At 42.1% G+C, this 20,034-nt stretch overlaps 1 protein-coding gene across 2 annotated transcripts in view; it reads left to right on the forward strand.

The window, feature by feature from the left end:
* The first annotated feature begins 9,533 nt into the window (after positions 1 to 9,533).
* The window catches only part of ECHDC1 (ethylmalonyl-CoA decarboxylase 1), a 53,359-nt gene continuing 42,858 nt past the window's right edge, over positions 9,534 to 20,034 (forward strand). For both annotated transcript variants that reach the window (XM_005210692.4, XM_024996766.2), the window contains exon 1: positions 9,534 to 9,858. In XM_005210692.4, the coding sequence (XP_005210749.1) occupies positions 9,849 to 9,858 (10 nt within the window). In that variant the 5' untranslated portion in view covers positions 9,534 to 9,848. The remainder of the gene's footprint in view (positions 9,859 to 20,034) is intronic.

Genomic DNA, 20,034 nt, shown 5'->3' on the forward strand with positions numbered 1-20,034 from the left:
TGCAAACTAGTTAGTGCTCCTGAATCACCTTTAAATCAAGTGAATATTTTGTTCAACAGTGTGTAATGGTCCAAGTTGCCCATTTCATATTTACAAGTGTGTGCTCAGTCATGTCTCTTTGTGAGCCCCATGGACTGTAGTCCGCCAGGTTCCTCTGTCCATGGGATTTTCCAGGCAAGAATATTGGAGTGGGTTGTCATTTCCTCCTTCAGGAGATCTTCCCAACCCAGGGATCAAACACATGCCTCCTGCATCTCCTGCATTGCAGGCAGATTCTTTTACTGTTGAACCACTGGGGAAGCCCCCCCCCCCCCATTTCATATTGCTAGATAGGAATTTACTCATGAGCAAGGAGAGGTGGCCTAGCGGAAAGGGATACAAGCTGACCTTTAAATTCCACCCAGGTACTCCCAGGAGAGCTCACAGATATGCTACAAAAATAATCACAGAGACTTTTCCAACTCCTGCACAGGTGCCCTAAGCACACAGAGGATACAAACTAACCACAGGGGCTTCCTCAAGGAACTATAGGCAGCCAGGAGCCAATTAAGGGCTCATAAATAATCTATACATATACACATCTGATTAGAACAGACTAAATTATGGGAAGACATACACAACTGAGCCTGTTGTTATATAACTTGAAATTGTCAATTGGCCTTGAATATATGCCCATCTGCATCTCCTTTCTTGACTGGTGGTGGATATAAGCTCTATTTTGCATAGGGCACAACCAAAAGGAGGCTACGGGAAGTATGAAAAGGGGGATGCCAAGAGGGAGTACGAAGACTATGACTCCTTCAGAGTTGGCCTGCTCTGCTCATGTCTTAGGAAAGGTCTGAGGAAAGATCGGTCTGTTTGAGTTGAACTGTACTGTGACTTGTTTATTGCTTCAAGCTCTTTAGTCTGTCATTCCAAAATCTCTGTTGTGATAAGAACCAAGGAAGAGACATGAAATGATCCAATCATATTAAATAGAAATGAAATACTTCCAGTAAGAACTTCTTCCTATTGGTTCAATCTTGTTTGCCACTTCCTCCTTATTGTACACATCTTGTTTATCAACCCTGTATTTACTGAGACCCACCTTCAGTTCCTCCTCCTTGACAGTTCAGTTGCTTAGTCATGCCAGACTCTTTGTGACCCCATGAACTGCGGCACACTAGGCTTCCCTGTCCATCACCAACTCCCAGAGCTTACTCAAAACCATGTCATGTCCATCTAATCTGTGATGCCATCCAACTATCTTATCCTATGTCTTCCTCTTCTCCTCCTGCCTTCAATCTTTCCCAGCATCAGGGTCTTTTCCAATGAGTCAGTTCTTCACATCAGGTGATCAAAGTATTGGAGTTTCAGCTTCAACATCAGTCTTTCCAATGAATATTCAGGACTGATCTCCTTTAGGATGGACTGGTTGGATCTCCTTGCAGTCCAAGGGACTCTCAAGAGTCTTATCCAACACCACAGTTCAAAAGCATCAATTCTTTGACACTCAGCTTTCTTTTATAGTCCAAGTCTCACATCCATACATGACATCACATCCATCCATCTTCTTTGACAAAACAATCCCAAATCCCATTCCTGGAGAAACATAAGCCTCCTTTCAGCCACCTTTCAAAGCATCTCTGATTGGCAAATAACTGTAAGCTTGTTGAGCAGTATACAAACTGCCAACATCTGTTGGATCATCAAAAAAAGCAAGAGAGTTCCAGAAAAACATCAACTTCTGCCTTATTGACTACGCCAAAGCCTTTGACTGTGTGCATCACCACAAACTGTGGAAAATTCTGAAAGAGATGGGAATACTAGACCACCTGACCTGCCTCCTGAGAAATCTGTATGCAGGTCAGGAAGCAACAGTTAGAACTGGATATGGAACAACAGACTGGTTCAAAATTGGGAAAAGAGTTTGTCAAGGTTGTATATTGTCACCCTACTTATTTAACTTATATGCAGAGTACATCTTGAGAAACGCTGGACTGGAAGAAGCACAAGCTGGAATCAAGATTGCCCGGAGGAATATCAATAACCTCAGATATGCAGATGACACCACACCCATGGCAGAAAGCGAAGAAGAACTAAAGAGCCTCTTGATGAAAGTAAATGATGAGAGTGAAAATGTTGGCTTAAAACTCAACATCCAGAAAACGAAGATCATGGCATCCCATCACTTCATGGCAAATAGATGGGGAAACTGTGGAAACAGTGGCAGACTATTTTGGGGGGGCTCCAAAATCACTGCAGATGGTGACTGGAGCCATGGAATTAAAAGACGCTTACTTCTTGGAAGAAAAGCTATGACCACCCCAGACAGCATATTTAAAAGCAGAGACATTGTTTTGTCAACAAAGGTCCATCTAGTCAAAGCTATGGTTTTTCCAGTAGTCATGTATGGATATGACAGTTGCATTATAAAGAAGGCTGAGTGCTGAAGAATTGATTCTTTTGAACTGTGGTGTTGGAAAAGACTCTTGAGAGTCCCTTGGATAGCAAGGAGATCCAACTAGTCCATCCTAAAAGAAATCAGTCCTGAATATTCATTGTTAGGACTGATGCTGAAGCTGAAACTCTAATACTTTGGCTACTTGGTGCAAAGAACTCATTGGTAAAGACCCTGATGCTGGGAAAGGTTGAAGGCAGGAAGAGAAGGAGAGGACAGAGGATGAGATTGTTGGATGACATCACTGACTCAATGGACATGAGTTTGAGTAAGATCTGGGAGTTGGTGATGGACAGGGAGGCCTGGCGTGCTGCAATCCATGGGGTTGCCAAGAGTCAGAGAGGACTGAGTGACTGAACTGAACTGAGCAGTATAATGAAGCTTCCTGGTGGCTCAGACAATAAAAAATCTTCCTTCAATGCAGGAGACTCAGGTTTGATCCCCTGGGTCCAGAAGATGCCCTGAAGGGAATGGCAATGGATTCCAGTATTCTTGCCTAGAGAATTAGATGGACAGAGGAGCCTGGCGGGCTACAGTCCACGGGGTCACAGAGTTGGACATGACTGTCTAGTACAGACACACACACAGACAGAGAGACAGACAGATACACACACACACACACATACACACACACACACACAATGTTCCTATCACATGTGGTATATATGCTGTCTTTAACAAATCAACGACAAAAAAACCTCTCTCTGCTCAAGAATGCAGAAAAGATGTTTAAGAAGGTACACTAGTACAGCCACTATGGAGAACAGTGTGGAGATTCCTTAAAAAACTGGTAATAGAACTGCCTTATGACCCAGCAATCCCACTGCTGGGCATACACACCGAGGAAACCAGAATTGAAAGAGACACGTGAACCCCAATGTTCATTGCAGCACTGCTTATAATAGCCAGGACATGGAAGCAACCTAGATGTCCATCAGCAAATGAATGGATAGAAAGCTGTGGTACATATACACAATGGAGTATTACTCAGCAATTAAAAAGAATACATTTGAATCAGTTCTAATGAGGTGGATGAAACTGGAGCCTATTACACAGAGTGAAGTAAGCCAGAAAGGAAAACACTAATACAGTATCAGATCAGATCAGATCAGTCACTCAATCATGTCCGACTCTTTGTGACCCCAAGAATTGCAGCACGCCAGGCCTCCCTGTCCATCACCAACTCCCGGAGTTCACTCAGACTCACATCCATCGAGTCAGTGATGCCATCCAGCCATCTCATCCTCTCTCGTCCCCTTTTCCTCCTGCCCCCAGTCCCTCCTAGCATCAGAGTCTTTTCCAATGAGTCAACTCTTTGCATGAGGTGGCCAAAGTACTGGAGTTTCAGCTTTAGCATCATTCCTTCCAAAGAAATCCCAGGGCTGATCTCCTTTAGAATGGACTGGTTGGATCTCCTTGCAGTCCAAGGGACTCTCAAGAGTCTTCTCCAACACCACAGTTCAAAAGCATCAATTCTTCGGCGCTCAGCCTTCCTCACAGTCCAACTCTCACATCCATACATGACCACAAGAAAAACCATAGCCTTGACTAGATGAACCTTTGTTGGCAAAGTAATGTCTCTGCTTTTGAATATGCTATCTAGGTTGGTCATAACTTTCCTTCCAAGGAGTAAGTGTCTTTTAATTTCATGGCTGCAGTCACCATCTGTAGTGATTTTGGAGCCCAGAAAAATAAAGTCTGACACTGTTTCCACTCTTTCCCCATCTATTTCCCATGAAGTGGTGGGACCGGAGGCCATGATCTTCGTTTTCTGAATGTTGAGCTTTAAGCCAACTTTTTGAGTCTCCACTTTCACTTTTATCAAGAGGCTTTTGAGTTCCTCTTCACTTTCTGCCATAAGGGTGGTGTCATCTGCATATCTGAGGTTACTGATATTTCTCCTGGCAATCTTGATTCCAGTTTGTGTTTCTTCCAGTCCAACGTTTCTCATGATGTACTCTGCATATAAGTTAAATAAATAGGGTGATAATATACAGCCTTGACGAACTCCTTTTCCTATTTGGAACCAGTCTGTTGTTTCATGTCCAGTTCTAACTGTTGCTTCCTGACCTGCATACAAATTTCTCAAGAGGCAGATCAGGTGGTCTGGTATTCCCATCTGTTTCAGAATTTTCCAGTTTATTGTGATCCACACAGTCAAAGGCTTTGGCATAGTCAATAAAGCAGAAATAGATGTTTTTCTGGAACTCTCTTGCTTTTTCGATGATCCAGCAGATGTTGGCAATTTGATCTCTGGTTCCTCTGCCTTTTCTAAAACCAGCTTGAACATCAGGAAGTTCACGGTTCACATATTGCTGAAGCCTGGCTTGGAGAATTTTGAGCATTACTTTACTAGCGTGTGAGATGAGTGCAAGAGCGCAGGCGGCTGCAACATGGCACGCCATAGCGCGGCCAAGAGGAGCCACCCCACGTCCGAGGTCAGGGGCAGAAGCTGGGAGGACCCTATGCCTGAAGGGCAGCGGCCAAGAGGAGTTACCCCACGTCCGAGGTCAGGGGCAGCGGCTGAGAGTACCAGACTGCGACAGCGCAGGAACAGCCGAGAGGAGCTAGCCTGCGTCCAAGGTCGGGGCGGCGGCCGGAAGGAACCACCCCACGCCCCCATGCCTGAGGCCAGGGGCAGCGACCAGAGGAGCTACCCCATGCCCAAGGTAAGAGAAACCCAAGTAAGATGGTAGGTGTTGCAAGAGGGCATCAGAGGGCAAACACACTGAAACCATACTCACTGAAAACTAGTCAATCTAATCACACTAGGACCACAGCCTTGTCTAACTCAATGAAACTAAGCCATGCCCGTGGGGCAAACCAAGACGGGGGGGGGGGGGTCATGGTGGAGAGATTTGACAGAATGTGGTCCACTGGAGAAGGGAATGGCAAACCACTTCAGTATTCTTGCCTTGAGAACCCCATGAAGAGTATGAAAAGGCAAAATGATAGGATACTGAAAGAGAAACTCCCCAGGTCAGTAGGTACCCAATATGCTACTGGAGATCAGTGGAGAAATAACTCCAGAATGAATGAAGGGATGGAGCCAAAGCAAAAACAATACCCAACTGTGGATGTGACTGGTGATAGAAGCAAGGTCCGATGCTGTAAAGAGCTATATTGCATAGGAACCTGGAATGTTAGGTCCATGAATCAAGGCAAATTGGAAGTGGTCAAACAAGAGATGGCAAGAGTGAATGTTGACATTCTAGGAATCAGCGAACTGAAATGGACTAGAATGGGTGAATTTAACTCAGATGACCATTGTATCTACTACTGCGGGCAGGAATCCCTCAGAAGAAATGGAGTGGCCATCATGGTCATCAAAAGAGTCCGAAATGCAGTACTTGGATGCAAGCTCAAAAACGACAGAATGATCTCTGTTCATTTCCAAGGCAAACCATTCAATATCACAGTAATCCAAGTCTCTGCCCCAACGAGTAATGCTGAAGAAGCTGAAGTTGAACGGTTCTATGAAGACCTACAAGACCTTTTAGAACTAACACCCCAAAAAGATGTCCTTTTCATTACAGGGGACTGGAATGCAAAAGTAGGAAATCAAGAAACACCTGGAGTAACAGTCAAATTTGGCCTTGGAATACGGAATGAAGCAGGGCAAAGACTAATAGAGTTTTGCCAAGAAAATGCACTGGTCATAACAGACAACCTCTTCCAACAACACAAGAGAAGACGCTACACATGGACATCACCAGATGGTCAACACTGAAATCAGATTGATTATATTCTTTGCAGCCAAAGATGGAGAAGCTCTATACAGTCAGCAAAAACAAGACCAGGAGCTGACTGTGGCTCAGATCATGAACTCCTTATTGCCAAATTCAGACTGAAATTGAAGAAAGTAGGGAAAACCACTAGACCATTCAGGTATGACCTAAATCAAATCCCTTATGATTATACAGTGGAAGTGAGAAATAGATTTAAGGGCCTAGATATGATAGATAGAGTGCCTGATGAACTATGGAATGAGGTTCGTGACATTGTACAGGAGACAGGGATCAAGACCATTCCCACAGAAAAGAAATGCAAAAAAGCAAAATGGCTGTCTGGGGAGGCCTTACAAAATAGCTGTGAAAAGAAGAGAAGCGAAAAGCAAAGGAGAAAAGGAAAGATATAAGCATCTGAATGCAGAGTTCAAAAGAATAGCAAGAAGAGATAAGAAAGCCTTCTTCGGCAATCAATGCAAAGAAATAGAGGAAAACAACAGAATGGGAAAGACTAGGGATCTCTTCAAGAAAATCAGAGATACCAAAGGAACATTTCATGCAAAGATGGGCTTAATAAAGGACAGAAATGGTATGGACCTAACAGAAGCAGACGATATTAAGAAGAGATGGCAAGAATACACAGAAGAACTGTACAAAAAAGATCTTCATGACCCAGATAATCACGATGGTGTGACCACTGACCTAGAGCCAGACATCCTGGAATGTGAAGTCAAGTGGGCCTTAGAAAGCATCACTACGAACAAAGCTAGGGGAGGTGATGGAATTCCAGTTGAGCTATTGCAAATCCTGAAAGATGATGCTGTGAAAGTGCTGCACTCAATATGCCAGCAAATTTGGAAAACTCAGCAGTGGCCACAGGACTGGAAAAAGTCAGTTTTCATGCCAATCCCAAAGAAAGGCAATGCCAAAGAATACTCAAACTACCATACCGCATAATACAGTATACTAATGCATATATATGGAATTTAGAAAGATGGTAATGATAACCCTGTATGTGAGACAGCAAAAGAGACACAGATGTATATAACAGTCTTTTATTTTTATTTTTTTAATTTTATTTTATTTTTAAACTTTACATAATTGTATTAGTTTTGCCAAATATCAAAATGAATCCGCCACAGGTATACATGTGTTCCCCATCCTGAATCCTCCTCCCTCCTCCCTCCCCATACCATCCCTCTGGGTCGTCCCAGTGCACTAGCCCCAAGCATCCAGTATCGTGCATCGAACCTGGACTGGCAACTCGTTTCTTACATGATATTTTACATGTTTCAATGTCATTCTCCCAAATCTTCCCACCCTCTCCCTCTCCCATAGAGTCCATAAGACTGTTCTATACATCAGTGTCTCTTTTGCTGTCTCGTACACTGGGTTATTGTTACCATCTTTCTAAATTCCATATATATGTGTTAGTATACTGTATTTATGTTTTTCCTTCTGGCTTACTTCACTCTGTATAATAGGCTCCAGTTTCATCCACCTCATTAGAACTGATTCAAATGTATTCTTTTTAATGGCTGAGTAATACTCCATTGTGTATATGTACCACAGCTTTCTTATCCATTCATCTGCTGATGGACATCTAGGTTGCTTCCATGTCCTGGCTATTATAAACAGTGCTGCGATGAACATTGGGGTACATGTGTCTCTTTCCCTTCTGGTTTCCTCAGTGTGTATGCCCAGCAGTGGGATTGCTGGATCATAGGCAGTTCTATTACCAGTTTTTTAAGGAATCTCCACACTGTTCCTCATAGTGGCTGTACTAGTTTGCATTCCCACCAACAGTGTAAGAGGGTTCCCTTTTCTCCACACCCTCTCCAGCATTTATTATTTGTAGACTTTTGGATCGCAGCCATTCTGACTGGTGTGAAATGGTACCTCATAGTGGTTTTGATTTGCATTTCTCTGATAATGAGTGATGTTGAGCATCTTTTCATGTGTTTGTTAGCCATCTGTATGTCTTCTTTGGAGAAATGTCTATTTAGTTCTTTGGCCCATTTTTTGATTGGGTCATTTATTTTTCTGGAGTTGAGCTGTAGGAGTTGCTTGTATATTTTTGAGATTAGTTGTTTGTCGGTTGCTTCATTTGCTATTATTTTCTCCCATTCTGAAGGCTGTCTTTTCACCTTGCTAATAGTTTCCTTTGATGTGCAGAAGCTTTTAAGGTTAATTAGGTCCCATTTGTTTATTTTTTATTTTATTTCCAATATTCTGGGAGGTGGGTCATAGAGGATCCTGCTGTGATGTGTGTCAGAGAGTGTTTTGCCTATGTTCTCCTCTAGGAGTTTTATAGTTTCTGGTCTTACGTTGAGATCTTTAATCCATTTTGAGTTTATTTTTGTGTATGGTGTTAGAAAGTGGTCTAGTTTCATTCTTTTACAAGTGGTTGACCAGATTTCCCAGCACCACTTGTTAAAGAGATTGTCTTTAATCCACTGTATATTCTTGCCTCCTTTGTCAAAGATAAGGTGTCCATATGTGCGTGGATTTATCTCTGGGCTCGAATAGCCAAAGTGATCTTGAGAAAGAAGAATGGAACTGGAGGAATCAACCTACCTGACTTCAGGCTCTACTACAAAGCCACAGTTATCAAGACAGTATGGTACTGGCACAAAGACAGAAATATAGATCAATGGAATAAAATATAACAGTCTTTTAGACTCTGTGGGAGAGGGAAAGGTTGGGATGATTTGGGAGAATGGCACTGAAACATGTATAATATCATATAAGAAATGAATCTCCAGTACAGGTTCAATGCAGGTTACAGGATGCTTGGGGCTGGTGAACTGGGATGACCCAGAGGGATGGTACCGGGAGGGAGGTGGGAGGGGGGTTCAGGATGGGGAACACGTGTACCCCCGTGGCGGATTCATGTTGATGTATGGCAAAACCAATACAATATTGTAAAATAATTAGCCTCCAATTAAAATAAATAAATTTAAATTAAAAAAAGAAAAGGTACAGCCTTGGTAACTTCTCTCCCCTCCCCTTTGGAAATTCTCCTGGACTGTCTTTCTTCTCCACGTTTACATGGAAGCCTGAAAAAAAGCAGGACTGCAGGAGTTCAGAGCTTAGGGGCCCCAGCCCTGCATAGCGAAGCTCGGGCCCAGAGACCCGCTTTCCGAGATCGCTTACTACATGAGCACCTGCAGGCACCTGGCAGAGAGCGGGGCGCTCCGCGTCCGGGGCTCCTGGGTCTGGGGTGCCCGCAGAGGAGCGGAAAACCCAGACGCCCAGAGAAGGAGCAGACATTTAACATAGGAACCTGGAAGCAGCGGGCCAGAGAGAGGGCGGCCGGCGCGTCCGGGACGGAGTGGAAAAGCGGAAGGGAAGCCGGACAGACCGGAAGAGGGGCACGTCGGGGCGGAAGAAGGGCGCAACGGGGCGGAAGAGGGGCGCAGAAGAGGGGGAAGGGGATGTCGTCGCCAGTGCTGTCTTCAGGTCCCTGTGGCTGCGGGAGCTGCACTTTAAGGAGCGTGTCTTGGCGAACCCTAGCAGTCACTGTGTAATGGACTTTAGCGCTTCTTCACTAGAATTCCAGACGACGACCCGCGGGGCTTCGGCGGCGCTGTCCGTATGAGGCCATGCGCAGGCCCACTGCCCTGTGCGGGGCGCAGGTATCCTGTGCAGAGCGACGCAGAGCCCTTTGAGGGAAGGTGATGGGAAAAGGTCAGTGGAACTTTCCTGTGAAGGTGAAGAAATAGCTGATGTTGACATTTTCAAAAGGATAAAGACGCATGATTTCAGTGCTGAATTTATTTAAATTTCATTCAAATGCTGAATACTTTCTTATTCCTGTACTCAGTTGTTGTTGTTCAGTGGCCAAGTCGTGTCAGACTCTCTGGGACCCTGTGAGCTGCAGCACACCAGGCTTCCCGGTCCTTGAGTATCTAACTGAGTTTGCACAATCTCACGTCCATTGAGTTTGTGATGCCATCCAACCATCTCATCCTCTGTCCGCGGCTTTCTCCCCTTGCCCTCAATCTTTCTCAGTAGTGTTAAAAAAAAAAAAAAAAAAAGACGAAAGAAGATACTTTAGGTGATACATTTAAGTTCACACTGCCATGAAGTGGGCAGCCTCCTTTTGGAGAACTGCAGAATAAAGTGGAAGGCATGAAGCTTTCAAGATAAAAATAAAATATCCAGTTCTTTTACCAGCAAAATGGGCTTATTTGGGTGTAGCCAAGGAATTGGAGTTGGGACAAGCGAACTATAGCAAAAGCCATAGGTAAGTTCAACAAAGGAGAGGCCCATTATGTTAAAGAGAAGAAGGAGGAAGTTGAAAGGAGTTGTTTTGAAGAAAGTCCCTGGGTTGAGGTGAGAGTTCAGGTAGTGATGGTTTCTCATAGGCTAAGTAGCTAGGTACACAGGAAATGTTCCCTTCCAGTGGGTCTGTGAGTGATGCTCTCTTGTTGGAGTATGTTATTAACAAGGAGTAATTGATGCCTTCTTTGGTAGTGTGTCCTTCCAACTATTTTAAATGATTTTTTTTTTTTAATTCAGTTTGACGTTTTCTACTTTTTTCTGAAAGCATCGCTGATGAAGAGGCAGGTTTTCTAGTTTCAGTGGCCTTTGTCCTTCGGTGCCAAGAAGGACTTCTTGCTGGGTGTTGTGCCCCACCTTGGCGGGAAAATGCACCGATTGGAAACCTATTGAGAAAACCTACCAAGGAGGAGTAGGAGGGAGAAATTGCGATCTTAAGATCTTAAATCGTTTGAGATCGTTCTGATCATTTTGAAATGTGGAGCAGGCCTCATCTTGTTGGACAAACTGGTTGTACAAAGATTTGACAGGCAACAAAATACAGAACTTAAAATAGTTATACAGAGTTAGAAGTTTAGAACCAAATTGTGTGATGGTTCTAAACAAAGACCTTAAGCCTGAGAGTAGCCGATAGAAGAAATCATGTTGGGAAAGGGGGAGTGTCAGGTGACTCTGTTGGAAGTGGTCTTTCTCTCTGATTCTTCTATGCAATTGAGTTTCTGCTTCTCTAATCATGTTTTGTTTGACATTTACTCAGACCCAAGGGAAAAAAGGCTCTTCCTACTGAGCCAAACCTGGAGTCAGGTATGCTTCCTGGAAGTTCCCACTCAAGGTGACCATGCATGCATACTAATTCGTTTGAGTTGTCTCTGACTCTTTGTGACCCTATGGACTGTAGCCTGCCAGGTTCTTCTGTCTATATGATTGTTCTGACAAGAATAGTGGAGTGGGTTGCCATGCCCTCCTCCAGGGGATCCTCCCGACCCAGGGATCTAACCCACATTTCTTACATCTCCTTCACTGGCAGGTTCTTTATTACTAACACCACCTGGGAAGGCCATTAAAATAGTATTGTTATTTCAAAAGAACTGTTTAGAACCAAATGTATTACCCAATAATACAGGCCGTAAGGTTGCAAATTCAGAAGCCATGAATCTAGGTAAGAATCCAGAATAGTTAATAGTCCAGACAAAGAAAAACTTAAGTGAATTCTGAACCTTCTAACTCAAAAAAGAAAAACAAACAAACAAAAAAACTGGCAAGTGAAAAGATTAATTTGTCATGGAGATTCTGAAAAGCCATAATCAAAAGAAGAAGTTGTCCCCTTTCACTATAATTTGAGAAATACCAGTAGGTATGTTGGGTGTTGTCTTTCCGTGAAAGAGAGAAAGGGTGTTGTCTTTCCGTGAAAGAGAAAAGCAACAGTGACTAAACGGGTATACAAGCCTGGTCAGGTCATCTTTGGAAAGCTGTCTGCCTCAGTTATTAGCTGCTTCTTTTCCTAGTCAGTTTGATTTAGGCGTTTCCAGTGTTTGTACTGGAGAAGGCAATGGCACCCCACTCCAGTACTCCTGCCTGGAAAATCCCGTGGATGGAGGAGCCTGGTAGGCTGCAGTCCATGGGGTCGCTGAGGGTCGGGCACCACTTGAGCGACTTCACTTTCACTTTTCACTTTCATGCATTGGAGAAGGAAATGGCAGCCCACTCTGGTGTTCTTGCCTGGAGAATCCCAGGGATGGGGGAGCCTGGTGGGCTGCCGTCTATGGGGTCACACAGAGTTGGACATGACTGCAGTGACTTAGCAGCAGCAGCAGCAGTGTTTGTACAGGACCAGCTGTCAGGTGCAGTCTTCTTTAGCTGTGAGATGTGTACTCAAGTTTCAAGTCCTTGAAGTTTGGTTACCTTCCAGGTCGTGAGGAGGACCTGGTATAGACTGTTCTAAGGAAATTCAAGAGCAGTCTTTTTTTTCTTACTGATTTCAAACCAGAAAAGTGGAAGAAAATTGAAAACATTAGTTTGAAGAGGAGTAGCCAGACATGTAAGGATAGGAAAAATATTTGACCAAAGAGTTACTTTGGCTACCTGCTGCCAAGAGCTGGCTCATTGGGAAAGACCCTGATTCTAGGAAAGACTGAGGACAGGATGAGAATGGGGCGACAGAAGTTGAGATGGTTGGGTTGAATCACTGACTCAATGGACATGAGTTTAAGCAAACTCTGGGAGGTAATGAAGGATGGAGAAGCCTGGTGTGCTGCAGTACATGGGGTCACAAAGAGTCAGACATGGCTGAACAACAACAGCAGAAAAATTTGGAATCCAGTCCAGCATATATAGGTATGTAACAAAACCTTGAAGATCATTGGTAGGACTAGAACTTAATATCTGTGTAAGTGAAAATATGATTTCTTTCTCCCATGTTTATCCTTTTATTAAAGACACTCATAGTAAAACTAACTTGTTGGTATTGAACTTGTTTTGATTATTTACATAAATGCCATGAGAATAGTGACTGACCATATAAGCTCTTTTTCAAGTTTGTTTTGCTTGAACCTTGTAAACAAGGTATCTGGCCAGTTTATTTATTTATTTTTCTTGAGTAGGTCCTTAAAGCTGTCTGGTCACATCTGAGTCTATGTACACCTTTCCTGAGTATGATAATGCAGCCAAAACTATGGTAATATAGCCAGTATTTCCAGTGGTGTCTTGTTATGAGGAGAACAGATTCCCAGTGAATTTATGCAAATATACATATTGTCACGAAGAAAAAAAAAAAACTTAGGTTTTCAAATTCTGGAGGAATCAGGAAGGGAGGAAAAAAAATAAATGTTTTAACCCTTGTTGTAAGATACATTTTCTTAAAGGAGAGGAAAAAAGGGTCCTTTAAATCCAGTTCTGTGCAATATCTTAAATTTATCTAATACTTTCATCCTAGAGTATTTGTCAGGATCTTTTCCATGAATTTCTTTGAAGATAAATACACTTGCAAAAGCCTCGGCGTATGAACAATAATTGTGTATAAATGACAAAAGACTTAAAAATAGTAATAATTAAAGATGAAGGTTCAATTTAATGTAATCGACAAATCTGTTTGGTCATTTCTTTGACCACATCTTTAAAACCATGGCTGTATATCGTCAGCCTGTTTATTTAACTTATGTGTAGGGTACGTCATGAGAAATGCTGGGCTGGATGAAGCACAAGCTAGAATCAAGATTGCTGGGAGAAATATAAATAACCTCAATTATGCAGATGACACCACCCTTATGGCAGAAAGTGAAGAAGAACTAAAGAGCCTCTTGATGAAAGTGAAAGAGGAGAGTGAAAAAGTTGGCTTAAAATTCAGCATTCAGAAAACTAAGATCATGGCTTCTGGTCCCATCACTTCATGGCAAATAGATGGGCAAACAGTGGAAACAGTGACAGACTTTATTTTTGGGGGCTCCAAAATCACTGCAGATGGAGGCTGCAGCCTTGAAATTAAAACCACTTGCTCCTTGAAAGAAAAGGCATGACAAACCTAGACAGCATATTTAAAAGCAGAGACATTACTTTGCCAACAAAGGTCCATCTAGTCAAAGCTATGGTTTTTCCAGTAGTCATGTATGAAGGTAAGAGTTGCATTATTAAAGAAAGCTGAGTGCTGAAGAATTGATTCTTTTGAACTGTGGTGTTGGAAAAGACTCTTGAGAGTCCCTTGGACTGCAAGGAGATCAACCAGTCCATCCTAAAGGAGATCAGTCCTGAATATTCATTGTTAGGACTGATGTTGAAGCTGAAACTCCAATACTTTGGCCACTTGATGCGAAGAACTGACTCATTGGAAAAGACCCTAATGCTGGGAATGGTTGAAGGCGGAAGGAGAAGGGGATAACAGAGGATGAGATGGTTGGATGGCATCACTGACTTGATGGACATGAGTTTGAGAAAGCTCCGGGAGTTGGTGATGGACAGGGAGGCCTGGCGTGCTGCAGTCCATGGGGGTCTCAAAGAGTTGGACATGACTGAATGACTGAACTAAACTGATAACATTATACTAGAACACATGAGAATTGTCAGAATTTTCATACAATATCTAAAATTTCATACAATATCTAGATATTTCATACAATATCTAGATATCTACAATATCTAATATTTAAATAACATTCATGTATACAAGATAACCTAAGAAAGTTTATTATAATTTCTTTGACAAAGCTTCCCATAAAATTTGACATATCAAATAAACCTAATTACCATCTCCTTTTATAAGAAGAGAGAACATGTTCTTTAAGAAGTTCTAGGGGCCCCTCTGGACATTCCTAAAGTTATTTTCAGGTCAAAAAAACTTAATTTAGAGTTTGAATTTTGGGGGGAAGTTTTTCAAAAATATCAAAAGGTTTTGGACAATTCAACAAATAGGATTACAGAAGATTACAAAACACTAAGTATCTGTTTAATCAAAATGACAAAAAGATTTCAGAAGATAAATAGAGAAGGTTACATAGCTGCAAAACAAAAAAGCCAAACCAAACCCTTAGCTCTTCTTTATAAAAAAGACAATTTTTAACTTAAAGCACCTGAAATAAATTTGATTAATGTTTTGCCAAAAGTTTTCACTTTTGTCTCGGTTCAAAGGGTTTGTTAACCTAATAAGCCACTCATTCTATACAAACTAAATAATACCAATATTTATTAGAGAGTTTTCTAGCTTACTTTCAATATGCAGTAACATTGAAGAGAGAAATAGAAATAGCAGAGGATACGTCATCAAATTGGGTTTTAACCAACATCCAGACTCAAACAGCGCTGGGAAGTCCCATGACACAGCACATCTGGAGTCCTAATTGGGAAAAGGTCCTAGGTAGCACGTCCACTCTGTGGAAGAGACTTCAAAGACTGCACTTCAGGGTTCCTGCTTATAATCCTAGGACACAAACTGATATCATCAACCTGTGAGCAAATTGCAGCTCTGAGTTCCTGTTTATCCTTTAAACTTGGAATGTTGTTAAGCCCGGGGCTTGACTGGCCACCCTGTCTTGAGGGGCTCAACAGTCTCAAGATTCGTCCCCTGTCTTACCTATGGTGCTGCAATTCTTACAGTCATAGCTGTCACTCACAGCCAGGGCAGTGTCCAGGCAGGTTAGAAGCAAGGTCATAGGTCTGCTCTGCTGTGTCTCTGAAGCCTAAACAAAACTAATTTCTCTAACAATGAAATGGTCTCTGAGGAAAATGAGAGATACCAAGGGAACATTCCATGCAAAGATGGGCACAATAAAGGACAGAAATGGTATGGACCTAACAGAAGCAGAAAATATTAAGAAGAGGTGGCAAGAATACACAGAAGAACTATACAAGAAAAATCTTAATGACCCAGATAACCACGATGGTGTGGTCACTGACCTAGAGCCAGACATCCTGGAGTGTGAAGTCAAGTGGGCCTTATGAACTATCACTATGAACAGAGCTAGTGCAGGTGATGGAATTCCAGCTGAGCTATTTCAAATCCTAAAAGACGATGCTGTTAAAGTGCTGCATTCAATATACCAGCAAATTTGGAAAACTCAGCAGTGGCCACAGGACTGGAAAAGGTCAGTTTTCATTCCAATCCCAAAGGCAATGCCAAAGAATGCTCAAGCTACCACACAATTGCACTCATCTCACACGCTAGCAAAGTAATGCTCAAAATTCTCCAAGCCAGGCTTCAGCAATATGTGAACCATGAACTTCCAGATGTTCAAGCTGGATTTAGAAAAGGCAGAGGAACCAGAGATCAAATTGCCAACATCCGTTATGTAGAAAAAGCAAGAGAATTCCAGAAGAACATCTTCTGTTTCATTGAATATGCTGAAGCCTTTGACTTTGTGGATCACAACAAACCATGGAAAATTCTTCAAAGATGGGAATTCCAGACCACCTGACCTGCCTCCTGAGCAACCTGTGTGCAGGTCATGAAGCAACAGTTAGCACCGGACATGGCACAACAGACTGGTTCCAAATTGGGAAGGGAGTATGTCAAAGTTATATATTGTCACCTTGTTTATTTAACTTATGTGCAAAGTACATCATGTGAAATGCCAGACTAGATGAAGCACAAGCTAAAAACAAGATTGCCGGGAGAAATATCAGTGCACCTCAGTGGTGCAGATAACACCACTCTAATGGGAGAAAGCCAAGAGGAACAAAAGAGCCTCTTGATGAAGGTGAAATAGGAGAGTAAAAAGGCTGGCTTAAAACTCAACATTCAAAAAACTTAAGATCATAGCATCCGGTCCCAACACTTCATGGCAAATACATGGTAAACAATGGAAATGGTGAGAGACTTTATTTTGGGGGGCTCCAAAATCACTGCAGATGGTGACTGCAGCCATGAAATTAAAAGATGCTTGCTCCTTGGAAGAAAAACTATGACCAGTCTAGACAGCCTATTAAAAGCAGTGACAAAGGATGAAACAGAAGTGTTTAGAAAAGACACATGTAGGTGGGAAATTAGTGTGTATGATAAAAACAATTCTAGTCAATCATGTAATTTATCTTGCAAAACTCTGACATTTTAAGTTACCTCAAAAGATTTCAGTATGCTATTTTAAGTACATATATCGTAAAATATAATTGTTGCACCTAAAAACTCTTATCCCATTTTCATCTATCTGAATTATTTGTTCCCAACATTTATGTTTAAGTTACTCACAAAAACTTAATGAGTCATTAGACAAAGTCTGCCATCATCTCAAGCAAATTTTTTTTCTGACAGATTTGCAGCAGAGATAATGTGAATTTATCTGACTAGTAAACGCATGTGGGATTAAAGTATTCAGTGCTGATGACACTAAAGACGTGCCTGTTTCAGTTAGACTAACAAATTTAAACTATCACATGAACCACAAAAGCATTCATGTGAGTTGCTCTTATATTTCTGATAATTTACTTAAGTAATATTTTTAGACCAATAAAATGGAGCTCTTTTTATAAATTAATTTTGGTAGTACCATCTGGCAGTATAAAAATAAGACATACCTGTGACATAACATACAGCCATACACAGAGATCTTTTAGCATGGTACAAAACTCAAAGGAGAATATTTAGATACAAATTGTACTTCTGACAGATAAACTAAGTTAAGCCTACCTGTTTATTTGCATGCTATAAGGATCCTCTTGGAGCTCTTTTCAGACTCATCTTGTCTTTTTAGAAATTTCTGCTTACCAATAAAAGAAAGCATTCCATGGTCTTTGAGATCAGGTGCCCCAAATATCAAACCTGAGTTTGAGCAAAACTACAGTTGTTTTGAAGATTTATATCCCCTTGAGGCCAAATGTTTTAAAAGGTAGGTGCTGTCTTCCTATGAAGAAATTGAGAAATTTCGGGGGGGGTGGGGGTGGGGTGGGAGAGAAACAGATTATTTACATAGTATAACAGAGTAGAGAATATAAGACTTTATCGAAAAATTTGATCTCCATAGGAATGGATGTCAGTAGCATGTAGAAGTTGGGAACAATCAAGTGTCAAGGGATAACAGTGTTATTTATTGCCCCGAGGTTCTGAGCAAACCTATCCCTCTGGCCTTGGGTTTTCTCACGGGGAAAATAGATGTGTTACAGGGAATGCGTTTATTGCTTTGAAAGATATTTATCTACTATCAAGTTCTGGAATTATTATTTCCTTTTTGGGGGAGAAAGAAATCCCAGGATGATAACTTTTCTAAAAAGTCTTGGCTGGATCATCGAAAAAGCAAGAGAGTTCCAGAAAAACATCTATTTCTGCTTTATTGACTATGCTAAGGCCTTTGTGTGGATCACAATAAACTGTGGAAAATTCTTAGAGACGGGAATACCAGACCACCTGACCTGCCTCTTGAGAAACCTATATGCAGGTCAGGAAGCAACAGTTAGAACTGGACATGGAACAACAGACTGGTTCCAAATAGGAAAAGGAGTGTGTCAAGGCTGTATATTGTCACCTTGCTTATTTAACTTATATACAGAGTACGTCATGAGAAATGCTGGGCTGGAAGAAGCACAAGCTGGAATCAAGATTGCCGGGAGAAATATCAATAACCTCAGATATGCAGATGACACCACCCTTATGGCAGAAAGGGAAGAGGAACTAAAAAGCCTCTAGATGAAAGTGAAAGAGGAGAGTGAAAAAGTTGGCTTAAAGCTCAACATTCAGAAAACGAAGATCGTGGCATCTGGTCCCATCACTTCATGGGAAATAGATGGTGAAAGAGTGGAAACAGTGTCAGACTTTATTTTTCTGGGCTCCAAAAATCACTGCAGATGGTGACTGCAGCCATGAAATTAAAAGACGCTTACTCCTTGGAAGGAAAGTTATGACCAACCTAGATAGCATATTCAAAAGCAGAGACATTACTTTGCCAACAAAGATCCGTCTAGTCAAGGCTGTGGTTTTTCCAGTGGTCATGTATGGATGTGAGAGTTGGACTGTGAAGAAAGCTGAGTGCTGAAGAATTGATGCTTTTGAACTGTAGTGTTGGAGAAGACTCTTGAGAGTCCCTTGGACTGCAAGGAGATCCATTCTAAAGGAGATCCAGTCCATTCTAAAGGAGATCAGCCCTGGGATTTCTTTGGAAGGAGTGATGCTAAAGCTGAAACTCCAGTACTTTGGCCACCTCATGTGAAGAGTTGACTCATTGGAAAAGACTCTGATGCTGGGAGGGATTGGGGGCAGGAGGAGAAGGGGACGACAAAGGACGAGATGGCTGGATGGCATCACCGACTCGATGGACGTGAGTCTGAGTGAACTCTGGGAGTTGGTGATGGACAGGGAGGCCTGGCGTGCTGCAATTCATAGGGTCGCAAAGAGTTGGACACGACTGAGCGACTGAACTGACTGAACTGTGGTCCTAGTGTGATTAGATTGAATAGTTTTCTGTGATTATGGTTTCAGTGTGTCTGTCCTCTGATGCCCTCTTGCAACACCTACCATCTTACTTGGTTTCTTTTACCTTGAACGTGGGGTATCTCTTCGCGGCTGCTCCAGCAAAGGAAATAGTGAAGGACAAGGAAGCCTGGCTTGCTGCAGTCCATGGGGTCACAAAGAGTTGGACATGACTGAGTGACTGAACAGCAACAACAGAGTCCCTGAAAGGGGAAAATTCCTAAACAAATTGCAGGTCATAGCCCAGCACAGTTCCAGTGGGAACAGCTTAATTTCAAAGGAGTTGGGCCAAATGCTAAGTGCATGAGTGCTCACAGGAAGGATAAAGCCTTTAATACAGAAAGTTATCTACTGGAGGTTGTGTCAGTTTGGATTTGCTGAGGAGGCAGCCCTGGCAGCAGTAGCTGTATTTTGTGCCTAGAAATTGATTCCAACCGTCAGTAATGTTCTCTGGGAACTCTATAATTGTCCTTCTTGCTGCCCATATTAAGTTATCTTAAGTAAAATTTGCATCATTGATTTCATGCAGCCAGCTTTTCAACAACAAAAATGAAAAACTCATTTTTGGTAAATGTTCTTTCATTCTAGTATTCTTTTTGAGCCTCAAAAATTCTTTTAATACTACACACACACATGTAATTGTGAAATCAGCTGGGGGAGGGAGGAGCATAGTAATAAAACAGCTGATCTTTTCTTGATAG

The sequence above is a fragment of the Bos taurus genome, chromosome 9 (genome assembly GCF_002263795.3).
Source record: "Bos taurus isolate L1 Dominette 01449 registration number 42190680 breed Hereford chromosome 9, ARS-UCD2.0, whole genome shotgun sequence".
Classification (NCBI taxonomy): Eukaryota; Metazoa; Chordata; class Mammalia; order Artiodactyla; family Bovidae; genus Bos; species Bos taurus.